This window comes from Saccoglossus kowalevskii, chromosome 17, assembly GCF_978046115.1.
Source record: "Saccoglossus kowalevskii chromosome 17, keSacKowa6.1, whole genome shotgun sequence".
In the NCBI taxonomy this organism is placed as follows: domain Eukaryota; kingdom Metazoa; phylum Hemichordata; class Enteropneusta; family Harrimaniidae; genus Saccoglossus; species Saccoglossus kowalevskii.
The window spans coordinates 21,520,907-21,534,499 of record NC_140657.1 but is presented as its reverse complement, the minus strand read 5'-3'; the positions used below and the strand labels follow the sequence as shown (position 1 = coordinate 21,534,499).

The window sequence follows — 13,593 nt, the reverse complement described above, 5'->3', positions numbered from 1 at the left end:
AAGTTGAATTTTCTTTAAATCACGATTTAAAAACCCCGGTAAAACGGCCATGCTTTCAACTCGCATCATAAGTGGAGGAAATAAATTTACTTGTGTTCTTCTTGGATCAAACATTCTGATTGGTTGTTTTTCGCGTCAGTGCGTGGCTTTGTCCAATCAAAATCATAGTTACGTAGTATCAGGATGCACACAGTAAAATTAACTGTTTCTGGGTCATAGCTGTTTTCAATGAAGCAGACATCAACAAACTTTCGATTCGAATGAAAATTATTTTTTAAGTATGTAAATTTATACATAATGCTATTATTTTTGCTAGATTTTTATGTAGATTTTATTGCGTTTGATCATCTTGCTTTTTGGCGCCGATGACGCACATTCTTGCAAGTTTTTTAATGAACCGAACGTTTGTGCGACAACATAAATTTTATATTGCCATGTCGAAATGAACAAATAATACAAACATAAAATTTCCAGTAGTAACAAAAATACAGAAAATAAGTTATAGTACTTTTTTGAAACATTATTTTATTTTGCCTGACTTCATAAAACATTAGTTTCAAAAAAAACGATTTAACATCAACAAATAGTAATGATTTCATATTGTAACTGTTGTAATTATTTTGTGCGTTCAATTTGTTATGCATCATGTCTTCAAAGATGATTTGTTTGTGTATTATTTATCCTGTGTTGTGTTGTAATGTTCCATACTGTATAATAAATATCATTACATATGACCTGTCTTCTTGCCAGTATGTGGCCATTTTGAATACTAATTAGTTCATGCATATTAATGAGCTCATAAATATTCATACCGTCCAGCACTTTGTCAGCTGGGGAGAACCCTGTTATAGGATGTCTATGCATATGACAAAGCCAATAACAAAATGACTATGTTTAAAAGCTATTCATTGTGATCGCGCGTTTGTCTCAATAGTGCCAATCCATGCGGTCATGCCAACCACACTGCCATTTAAATGATAAACGAATAAAGTTTCCCATTCTCCATTCAGTTCATAACAGCAACTGAACATTGAATAAACAATGCAGCAATATTTGTAATCCCGGGGGGAGAGGGTGGGATGGTTTTGACATTGTATACTTGCATGATCAATTGTGTAATAATGTACAGTGACCTAGTTTACATGTTTTCATCATGGCTATTACATGTACAGTTGTCATTTCAGAAAATTATAGTTTACTTGAACCTTGCTTTTCTTTTCTTGCTTTGTGTCCTATTTAGTGTACTGCTACATGTGGTGGTGGAACAGAATTCTACAGTGTGACTTGCTTGGATACCCAGACGGGTTTGACTGCAACTTCTGAAGCTTTATGTACAGGCACTAAACCTGCGAATAGTCTAACTTGTAATACTGATCCATGTGGTGGGACTACAGGTAAGAAAAAGATGCACAACCATGAAATCTGTTATGGTACAAGTACCAAGCATTGTTTGCTGATGAATTGCCACATTTCCATAGAATTTCCATAAACTTCGTTCCATAGAATTGACACATTCCCATAGACTTAGTCCTATAGAATTGCCACATTCCCATAGACTTGGTCCTATAGAATTGACACATTCCCATAGACTTCGTCCTGTAGAATTGCCACATTCCCATAGACTTGGTCCTATAGAATTGACACATTCCCATAGACTTCGTCCTGTAGAATTGCCACATTTTCAAAAACTTCTTTCTATACAAGTGCAAAATTCCCATAGATTTATTGCTATGTCATGGCTACATTCCCATAGGTTATTTCCTATATACCGTACTCGACCGCGTTAACGCCCAGGGGCCTCAACTCAGAAAATCACGATTTTTTAGGGGTGGGCGCTTACCCGAGCACCCCCCTCGAAAAAGAGTGCAAATGAAAAATTTGATTCATCAAGTGACAGATTACGTCTTTGAGGGAAATCAAATTACGAAATTAGTTGAGTCGTCATTGATTTTCACAATGATCACAAAAATATGCACATTTTATTACAATATTAATTACGTACCGCCAGAATTTACGAAATTAAAAACATTTGAGTCTGTTGGAACACAGTCGAAGTCAAAATTGTCATATTATCTCCACTGACGAAGGTGTTGGATCGTACGCAAACTCTCTATGAAAATCACTTTCCGCCATGATGCATTTGCAGATTTCACCTGCAGCGGCGAAGTACGATCTGTTGGAATTGATTTCAGCGAATAAACGACATAGTTTTTCCAAAAAACTAGTAACTAGCCATTTTGGAGAGGTAAACTGTATATGGCATGTATATTTATCGCATTTTACTTTTATTAACATGTCATTGTCGAAGTGTAGTTTACGCACGGTTACCGTGTTCTACGCATTCACAACATGTTCACAACAGTCGATATCCACGCTGTATCATATAAAAAACGATTACCAAGATTCGTTACGCAAGGCCAAGTTTTAAATTAGTTGCATTTTGAAGGGGTGGGCGCTTTGCCGAATGTGACCCCAAATATAAAAATTGCGCAAAAGTGGGGGGTGGGCGCTTGCCCGGGCATGGGCGCTAACGCGGTCGAGTACGGTAATTGACTTTACTTAGATTCTAGCTTGAATTGAAACATTCCCATAGACTCGATGTTTATATACACTTGTCTTATCTCCTCAGGATGTGGTGTGACTGTACCTTCCACGGTATCAAGTGGTGTGATAATGTCTCCTGGTTACCCTGCTAATTATGCCAATAATCTAGATTGTGTCACAACATTTCAACTGCCACAAGGAAAACGTATAAAATTCACAATCAATGAGTTCCAACTTGAATCTGACACAAGTTTTCGATGTGAAAAAGATTATTTGCAGGCGAGTTTCTTTCTTTTCTTTATTCAGTTCATACCAATATGTTTATAGACCTGTGCTTAGAGTGCATTCCAACTGTGTAAGGATGGTGTGCAAAGAAATACAAGACAGTCCAGCTCATTATTTAAGCGAACATCCAATTAAGGCCTTGTTAATAAATTATAATTCACAGTTTAATTCATTAGTTTTTACCTGGATGAAGTCCAAACATGGGAACATGCATTTTTCACATGCATAGGCCAATCACATTCAGACTATACATGCATAAGCCAATCACATTCAGACTATACATGCATAAGCCAATCACATTCAGACTATACATGCATAAGCCAATCACATTCAGACTATACATGCATAAGCCAATCACATTCAGACTATACATGCATAAGCCAATCACATTCAGACTATACATGCATAAGCCAATCAATCATCTATTTATTTGATGATCCAATTCAAGATGGCTGAATGGCAGCATTTCTCTCATCCATGGGCAGCTATTTTTCGAACTTTCTACATGCATTCTGCATAAGGGGGGGGGGCAAGGGTTATTTTCGTTCAACGTAATTGCAATATTTTTTTGTTTGTACTACGTAAATTGAAAAAATAAATTTCGTAATTCTAATCACAGGCTAGACGTACAACGTAATCGATCAAATATTTGTTTCGTAAACTGTAAAAATGTGTCATTTTTCTCGGTACGTACAAGAATTTACATCCAAATAAAAAAAATCGTAAAGAATAATCCAGGGAAATTACATTATAGAAATTGTAAAACGACTAGATGACACAATTTACTACAAAATTGAATGTCAAGACGTAAAAGGCCCTCTAACCGAATGAAGAGCATTACGAGGGTAATATGCGCGTGCATCTCTACACACGGTGCAGCAATGGCGGAGATTTTGAGCCGGAGAGCTCTTCGGACCATTCAATGTTCCTTTTTTTAACACTGTAAACTGTAAAAACTTCTTTTTTTTTCTTGTAAATTGTAAAAAGCCCTTTTTATTTTCCGTAAACCCTTGCCTCCCCCTCCATAAAGGATCAAATGTTTTAATTCCAGAGGCATGTATGTCGTGCCTTGACTGATTGCAATCAAATTTTACAACTACATTATACATAATTTTACATTTAGTAATGTGCACTCATTTTAGTGTAGTTTACTGTTAAGTAACAAGATTTGTTTCAAATCTAATTCCCTAAAATGTGAACAAATTATGAATATATGTGCAGTGGCACTTGAACAAATTTGAACGTTTTGTTAAGTGTTTCGAAAAGTCTTGTTTTACAATTTACACATGAAGATGCATGACTAAATGCTCGAGAACATATTAGTAGATAATTTCTACATGAAAATAACCTCAGTTTGACATATTGCCTGCTGAAAGACTCCATATTTTTGAATGGGGGAAAACAGCTTGAGCAGGAAATTTGTTAAAAAAAAAAAATCATGATTGTTAGTTTGTTCATACTATTCTTCCGAATGTGGAAGAAGGTTGTAGATCAATTTCATTTTACAAATCAAATTACAAATGGCCGACTGGTGGCATTTGTGTTAAGAAGAATGCTGTTTTAGAGCCATATCTATGACGTGCTCGACTTGTTGCAATCATCCTTTGTACAGCTGTCTACATGTCATAAATCATTTAGAATCTTAAAGTTTATAGTGGTTTGATTACTCTCGTCTTTTAGGATTGTGTCAAGTCTTTTTTTTTTAACTACATTTTCTTCGTTTCAGTTTGAATCTTCTCCATCTGGAAACACCGCCCTTTATTGTAAGCAATATTTTCTACCTTTAATCTGGGAGTCATCTGCGGGTGATAATGAAGTGACAGTCAGATTTTATTCTGACGCGGTTAATACAGAACAAGGTTACTCGGCTGATTGGGAACATATCTAAATGTAGGTATTCCTTTGTCGCTATTATTATAATTGTTTACACGTACAGACTGTGGTTTTAGGGATTTTAATCAAATCGATCAGTCAAGTTACCAAATTAACACAAAATATGCAACCTGTGCTATTGCCTATGGGTATAGTAATTATGTGCAAACTTTCAACTGAATCAGGCAATATATTATTGAGGAATGAACAAAAATAAATGGCTGCCAGGCAATATTGCCAACATTCTGTATGCAAGTGCACCTTATTCAATGTGTGCTTGATAAAATTGCTGCATTAGTGCCAAATTTGTTCACAATTTCGCATAAATGTACATACTCACTGTTATATGCGAGTGTATGATGCTTATTAATTTATCTATTTCACCTTGTTTATCCTGTACAAGAGCAAATCAAATGGATTGAAATTTGGTATTTGAATATCTGATTATTTTCGAATTGTCATGCTATCAATTGTCTAATCAAATGGATTGATGCTAAATACATACACTGTGCATATTAAGTTATTTGCATAATATTTCCAGGTTATAATTTATAATAGATTCCTTGAATGAAGAGAAACTGTTTGCCTGTTAGTGCAAAAAAATTGGATCAATGTCTATCTCATTATTGCCTCTTAACTTTTACCAAATAATAATTTAAAAATAAAATTAACTTGTAGTAAATTTGAGTATCTTATGCTGTCACCTCTGGTTTCTTGTTCCCACACAACCACACATGTATCACTGTAGCAAGGTCTAATATTGATATTTTGTCACAAACATACTGTATTGTACAAGCCAGTCAAATATTAAGTAATATGGAAACTTTGGTATTTCAGATTTTAAATGGTAATTAGGATCGATTTGTTGGATCTGAAGATTACCACTGAAACCTAATCCTGGCTGGTCAACCTACGTAGTTGCTGTCTGACCCTCATCCCTTGTATTTATAACTTAGAACCTGGATTTGTGGTTTTAGAACTATCAAACATTTTAACTGAACTTTCAGAAGAAATTTTTCAGGGACTTGCTTTCTTTGAATTATTCATTATTCACAGTATTTTTTATGTATTTATCTTGAGACTTGTACAATTAATTCGGCTTATTTTTTTTAATTGTTAAAAAAAATTGTATTGGTGATCTATGAATTAACAACCCTATTTTTTTATATATTTATACTAATGTTTAGTCTCAGGAACGCTTTCTAACATAGTGTTTCTTGTTGTATTTTTTTTCTTTTTATAAGGCTATTTATTTTACCCATAATGCCTCAATTACAATATTGATAATTGTGAGGGTTGATAATATAACTGGTATGTGCGATACTTTTCTTCTTGCTAATAAGGCACAGTGAGATAAAAAAAAAATACATCAGTTTTATTCTCATTGGTGAGTAAGATCTGGCAATATTGTCTTAGTAAAATTTTATTGAGGTATTCGATATCACTAAACAAGCCATCTTTATCAATCCTCCCATTTGTTCAGTCAATAAACTGTATAACCTAGTGAACAATCAAGTGTATTTGAATGTTAATTTCCTAACTGAAAGTGCTAAAATTTGACTAATTGACATTCCACTTGCCTAGGTCTAATTTGTATATCTTCTGTGAGTGGCTGATTAACCAGTGGAGAACTTTGTGTGATTGGCTTATCCCTTACTTCATTTATTATTGGTATGTAGGTCTATCAAGTGTTATTGAATTCAACTCGAATATACCTACTGTAAGTTGCTTCAAAATGAATGTTAATCAGATCGAGATACTATTACAATTGTTTCACTTATTTTGACAATATCTAACCAGGTTTTCTAGTTTTAATATTTATATATTACAATCCATTTACATCGATTGCCTTTTTGAGCCCTTTCTTTTGAGAACTTTGCATTAAAATCAAATAAAGAGCAATTCCTTTTTTTTTAATTAACTGAATGTTACCTTTTAACAACTTTTTAGTACTGTTTAATGCAATTGTTGTCATGTATTTTTTATTAGCAAGAAAACGTGAATTAAAAGTGAAGGAATTAATAATGGTGGTAGTAGTAGTTGTTGCTTTCTTTATGCAATAAACAAGCATGTATTTACACACACACACACACATACAGGTGTCCCATGAATTGTGGAGCCACCATTGAATTAACTTTTAATATAGTTGCGATATGAACTCGATTAAAACGTGTTCCTATATAGGGTTGCGTTTTAATTGGAGTTTAATTAAACTCAATTACAATGCAATACAATGGAGAATTGCACTTTAATTAAGTTTAATTAAACTAGAGTTGAATATCCCGTGACTGAACATAGAAATGTTTGCGAAGCTTAGGTTTAGTATCGGGGTAAGGTATGGTATAATTATATTAATATTAATATAACGTGAACCATACCTTCCCCGATACTAAACCTAAGCTTCGCAAACCTGACTTAAATTCGATTAAATATTAATATAAATTATGAAACATTGTGGAGCCACCAATTTGGGGCTCCACTTGTACAAAGGGCTCCACTTTGTTTGTGTATGTCTGGTCTACAGGCTCCACTTCTACGTCTACACCAACACACACACACACACACACACACACACACACCAAGATACTGCAATAGTAGATTTATTCAACTGGTAGCTACAATCATGCTCATTGATACTTCGGTTTTGCTTCTGCAATAGTCGATTTTTTTTTTTGTACAATGGCTGATGACCACTTGTCATTCGAATGACCAGGTTTTGGCTTGGTATGATAACACGAATGAATTAGTTGTATCATGTCGTGTTACAGCTTGTAAACAGCTCTTGTCTATTGTGTATATTCAAAAATCATGGCACGACTATCATTTAAATACTGTAGAATACTTTATTTTTGCTTGGATTTTATTTTCGTTGAAGGGATGATTCTGTGAAAATAAAATCTAGCGAATATACTTTTTTTTCCTATATTTCACATAATACTCATCCAAAATCAGTGAAAATAAATTCCATACAAAACGCCCAAAAAGCCTTTTCAGCGAAAATTAATTCTAGCGAAAATAAAGTATTCCACAGTAGTAGTTTGTGAGATTGTTTGCTTAAATGAAAATGTTACGAACCTAGATTTAATTACTGTAGAATACTTTATTTTCGCTTGGAATTTATTTTCGCTATTTTTGCTGAAGTAATGATTCCGTGAAAATAAAATCCAACGAATATACTTTTTTCCTATATTTCACATTAAACTCATCAAAAATTCGTGAAAATAAGTTCCACACAAAACGCCCACTAAGCCTTTTCAGCGAAAATAAAGTATTCCACAGTATGTAATGTCTTAGCGCAGCAGTGAACATTCATTTGCATTTAACAATCACCCATGTTTTTTGGAAAATGTTGGCTCCTCTTTGTATTGCATCTGTCATACGAGTGTAAATAATTATTTGGCACTAATATTGAGTCGTTAAAAACTGGACTGGCATTCAACGTTTCATACGACTTTCTGCAAAAAAAAAAAACGATCTTGGGAACTTCAAAAACATTGTGCAGGCTTTATCTTTCAGCTTAGCACTGGGTCAAAATGAAAATAAAGACAAAATTCACAGCGTATTTTACTTTAAAACAATACTTCCTGGTTATATGATGGTCTACGGATACGGTGGTGTTCGATTTCAGTCATTCTGAAACTGCAAGTGATTAAGGGCGCTCGACTTATGAAAGGGGTACGCATACATCTTCGCCAGCCAAAAAGGACCATTTATTAGGCCGTGGGTCGGTTATGAATGTCCGGCTTTAGCGAAACCGTGCGATTCGCTCGGACGATGACTAATTTATTGATTACACATTTAGTAAGATAATAAACTGTTGACAGTCCCGCTGGCCTATTTTGATTAAATCAAGGCATTTAATCAAATCAGTTTAGAGGAACTATATGCAGCCTAGTAAGAGAACTGTCATGGGAAAACATTGCCCATGGTTTATCTAAGCACAGTCCCTCCACTGTGATCCAAGCTCGCTATTTAGGGGTCAAGTCAAGGTTATGCTGACATTTTGTATGACGCGTGTCCTATATTCGCGACGCTTGAAAGACGTCATATCGAGGTATCATGGCAACTTTGTATTAGGCATACGTATATTTACATAAGCGTATTTTATTATTTTATACCTCGAGACGTCTCTACTACTACCCAGGTATATAATTAGGGATACACTCAAAAGACTCGTCAATGGTACAGGACTGGCGGCGGAATCGACTAAAATTGCTCCGGTGAGTACCCCCGTTCACACACAGCAATGAGTTCGTGCCATCATGTAGCTCACCTGTGCCCATGGGAATGGGCATAATCGGTACACAATTCATACTGTAAAGGGGTTCATTATTCCCTGGGTTTTAATTTTGCTTATTTCACTGACTGAAAAATGCGCTAATATGTAAAAATTAGCATAGAACACATTATCTAAATGATAAAAACTAACCCACTGAATATGCCTGAAATGATAAATCAGTGAAATTTAAATCCAGTGAAAATTAGTCATTTTACAGTATTTAGACCATCTGCTATGCCTCAAATAACGCGTACATTACTGACGTGGGTTGGGGTTGGGGGTACTTCCACATTAAGTGGGTAAGGGTGTGAAGCCCACCTCTCGTAAACCATACTCACTTCTAAACCATTGTTTTCTATTTATATACCCACTTCTAAACACAAGTGTTTTCAGCAAAAATAAAAACGCACACCCAGCTCACAACTTTCGCAACCAGTGAGCGCATCCCTGCGATGCATAAAATTCAGCCTTTTCCGGTATTTGGCCTTGAATATAAGGACCTGTGTAATAGTAAATAAATGCTACACACTTCTAAACCAAACCATGTATAAATGACCACCCACTTATAAACAAAATAACGTAAAATGACACCCCAGTCGGGGCGGCACATACCCGTATTGCACTTCTATGCAAGTAGCCCCCCCCCCGTGGGGGGGGATACATATGCAATGGCACCGTTTCTGCTGAGAATGTAAACCCGCGGCATGTGCTATGTTTGCGCGCACACAGCTGCTGTCTACGCCCAGTCAAGCCGGATGCAACCATATAGTATCGGTGCAATGGTTGGGTTCAAGGTCACAAATTAAGGGTCCCAACGGATGTGATCGTTGTCTCGTATTACTGTGACTGAAATACTTCATTTTAGCTGGAATTAATTTTGGCTGGAAATACTTTGTGTGTTTTGTGTGGATTTTATTTTCACTGATTTTTCACGAGTTGAATGTAAAATATATGAAAAAAGTGTATTCGCTCAATTTTATTTTCACTGTTCAAGGTCACAAAGCATGTGATATTTTTCATAAATCGTTTCTCGTAATAGTTTACTACGTGTGGCACTTGTGCAGCGCCCAACAACGCCTCGATATACCTGTCGTCGAGGGCGCAATTTGTGAGTCGTTGTCGGTAAACAAAAATGCGTAATTACAAATATTAGATATTTTTTCTGCTATAAATATAAACGCATTTAGTGTATACATTTAATTATATCTAGAGTTTTCCTAAAACCTAGACCGCCAGGGTAGGATCCCATTAGAATATAATATATAATTGTACGTTATAAAATGACGGAATTTGTCTTCACGTTGTATTTTAAAATTTAAGAGGTATTATGTGCTCACCTTTTCGCTGCAGTACATGTGCGTAAACAAAATCATGATCTTTATTTTTCAGAGTTTTTCCCCCCATTTTTTTCAACCATGGTTATAAGGAAGGTGGCAGTGATTGGAGCTGGTGCAAGTGGCCTGTCTGCGATTAAATCATGCCTAGAAGAAGGCCTGGAACCAATTTGCTTTGAGAAAGGCACTGATATTGGAGGACTGTGGAACTACCACGAGGACAACAGACACGGACATGCAAGCGTGTTCAAGTCGACCACTATAAACACAAGTAAAGAAATCATGGCGTTCAGTGATTTCCCCATTCCAAGTAAATACCCGAATTTCATGCCACATAACTACGTACTAGCGTACTTCAGATTGTATGCGGACCGTTTCAAACTGCTGCCGTACATCAAATTCAACATCTGTGTTGAGAGTATAAAACCAAACGCAGATTACGCGTTAAATGGCAAATGGGACATCTGCTTCAGAGACGTGACCAAACAAGAAGTTGTAACCCAAACGTTTGATGCTGTCCTCGTTTGCAGCGGTCATCATGTTGATCCGAACGTTCCCGAGTTTCCGGGCCAAGACGACTTCAAAGGGAAGATAGTGCATACTCACGATTACAAGAATTTCTATGGTTACGAGAATAAAAGAGTGGTTGTGATTGGTACAGGTAATTCGGGTGGCGATGCTGCAGTTGATTTAGCAAATGTTACTTCACAGGTAATTTATGTATTCATATGCCCATATTACGTAATTTCTTTCAATATTCATGTTGTAGGTCCTTACCATTGAGACAAAACACTGGAGAATAATTCGTGTCTTATTATTCTTGTAAAAAGCATTATTAATATTATTCTCTCCCACAATCATGATGCAATGTTATGTAGGCAGTAGTTGTAAAATGTGAATTTGGATCGAACTACAAATCAACCCAAAAATGAAAATCAAAAATCCGAATTTGTAAATATATTTTTAAATTTGAGTTTTACAAATACATTGGAATAGTATGTAATCACTATACATATGCTTCAAACTGTCCATAACTTCGTATCCTTTAAAATATGATATTCATTGGTAACTAATATGAATAGTTGTATAAACAATTATAAATATTCCCAATTTTCTCAAAAAATATTAACAGAATTCTACTGGTATAACTTACTTACAATTTTTTCTTTAAAAAATGCTCAAAAGCTCGGGACATTGCATTTTGAGATCAAACCGTATTCATAGACTGGGCTGCCGTGGTAGCGGGATGTAAAATGTGTTCATAGACCCTCGCACACAATCAGCAAAACTTATAAATATTTGATCTGAACAAACACAAAAAGATGCTCTGGTGCTGCATTGTTGAGGGCGTTAAATGGAGACTTTTATATTGCTGTTGCTTCTAACTGCGCTTTCCTCTATTTGGTTCACAGAAAAACGCTCTCTGGCTCACACTAATGGTATCGTAATACTTTCTTTTATTTCTTTAGGTATTCCTCAGTACAAGACGCGGCACCTGGGTTATATTCCGTATCGCCGATAGTGGATTGCCAGGTGACTTTGTCGGAGTTAGACGCTATATTTCTGAGTGGTTACCAGAGTCGATGTTGGTTGGTATCCTGGAGAAGATGATGAATAAACGATTCGACCATGCTCTTTTCGGTCTGTTACCTAAACACCGAGCCAATCAACAGCAACTCATGGTAAACGATGCCCTGCCCAATGTGATTCAGACCGGACGAATTTGCGTCAAGCCGAACGTAAAACGCTTCACCAATACTGGCGTGGAATTTGAAGATGGTACGTTTGAAGACGGTATCGACAGTGTTGTCATGGCGACCGGATACAAGATTAAGTTCACATTTCTCGATGAGTCTGTTGTAAAGGTCAACGACAACGAGGTTTCTTTGTACAAGTACGTATTTCCACCATTACTAAAACATGGTACGTTAGCAGTGATCGGACTCGTTCAACCAATAGGCTCTACTGTCCCCATCGCTGAAATACAAAGTAGGTGGGCAACCCGCGTGTTCACAGGAGCCGCTAAGTTGCCACCAAAAGATATCATGTTGGCAGACATCAATGCGAAGCGGGAAGACATGGCGTCACGATATATCAAATCACAGCGTTACACAATACAGGTCGACTATATTCCTTATATGGATGAAATAGCAGCACAATTCGGCGTACGACCAAATTTCAAGAAGCTGTTCTTCACTGACCCTAAATTAGCTTTCAAGTGTTATTTTGGGCCTTTCTCAACGTACCAATACCGATTAATTGGCCCGGGGAAATGGGAGGGGGCAAGGGAGACTATTGTGACGATTTGGGACAGAGTTGCGGCACCATTGAATACTCGCAAAGTCGAAATGCCCCAAAGAGATTCCAGCTTTGGCGGTATTCTGAAAATGTTAGTGTTTTTAGTTGCATTTCTTGCAGTATTTTGGAAATGTTGTCAGTAAAAGAATTCATATTCCTGGAAGAACCAAGGTGAAGATAAACAATATTAAAATCAATAATATTTAAATCTAGAAATTATTAAATATTAAATGATTTATCATAAAATAATATTCGTTTATTTTATAAATTGGCGGATTATGCAAATGCGCACACATTTTTAATGTATGGTGCGTACCAATCAATCAATCAATCAATAAAATATTTTATTTTTACCTAATAATGTACACTTGTAGTTTACAAAACAAGAATCAATTTATAAATAGGTAAAATAGAAACCAGAAATAGCCGTTAGCTAATCTAGTCTGATTCCTCAAAAAACAAAATGAATTACACTATCTTTGAGGGTGATTTATAATAACCTGAACCTGTAAGTGAAGCCAACAATAATAATAATAATAATAATAATAATAACATCAATGATAATAATGATAATTATTATTATTCAATTAATTTTTCTTTCATTTTTAACTTAAATAATTTCCTTGAGGTAATGTATTTTATATTCTGTGTTATGTCTGTCATCGTTTAGGCCTATTTGAAGTTTTGGACGGAACTTGGCTCAGTGATTTGGAACTAATTACGAGATAACCATCGCTATTCTGACTATTGATTTTGACAGTTGGTATCCGTAGTTATTAATGTAGTGAACGATTAATCAAAAGATATGACGTATTCAGTACTTAGTGTGATTGGCTTTATGATTGAAGGTTACGCCCTAGAGTCTTTTTACTGTTTTGTAATTGGTTAGAGTTTTGAAAATGAATAAAGAGAGTTTGAGTTGGTCTTGGGGAACACAGCACGATAGACGCAGTCTAGAGCAGTCCTGGAGAGACTTGGGGC

At 35.7% G+C, this 13,593-nt stretch overlaps 2 protein-coding genes across 2 annotated transcripts in view; both read left to right on the top strand.

Moving 5' to 3' along the window:
* Window positions 1-6,726, top strand: part of LOC102808200 (uncharacterized) — an 83,836-nt gene extending 77,110 nt beyond the window's left edge. Inside the window, exons 68-71 of the mRNA XM_085491934.1 lie at window positions 1,241-1,394; window positions 2,630-2,823; window positions 4,556-4,719; window positions 5,539-6,726. Of these exons, the coding sequence (XP_085348060.1) occupies window positions 1,241-1,394; window positions 2,630-2,823; window positions 4,556-4,717 (510 nt within the window). The 3' untranslated portion in view covers window positions 4,718-4,719; window positions 5,539-6,726. The remainder of the gene's footprint in view (window positions 1-1,240; window positions 1,395-2,629; window positions 2,824-4,555; window positions 4,720-5,538) is intronic.
* Window positions 6,727-8,799: 2,073 nt separating this feature from the next.
* Window positions 8,800-12,772, top strand: LOC100368960 (flavin-containing monooxygenase 5-like). The gene is made up of 3 exons (XM_002740256.4): window positions 8,800-8,921; window positions 10,370-11,025; window positions 11,784-12,772. The coding sequence occupies exons 2-3, from the start codon at window positions 10,396-10,398 to the stop codon at window positions 12,753-12,755; spliced, it is 1,602 nt and encodes a 533-aa protein (XP_002740302.2). The 5' UTR covers window positions 8,800-8,921; window positions 10,370-10,395; the 3' UTR covers window positions 12,756-12,772.
* The last annotated feature ends 821 nt before the right edge of the window (window positions 12,773-13,593 follow it).

Bases quoted from the DNA above. Each gene is read 5' to 3' on its own strand.
- LOC100368960 (XM_002740256.4), top strand. From the start codon at position 10,396: ATGGTTATAAGGAAGGTGGCAGTGATTGGAGCTGGTGCAAGTGGCCTG. The intron at 11,026-11,783 runs GTAATTTATGTA...TTATTTCTTTAG, and splicing joins TAGCAAATGTTACTTCACAG to GTATTCCTCAGTACAAGACG.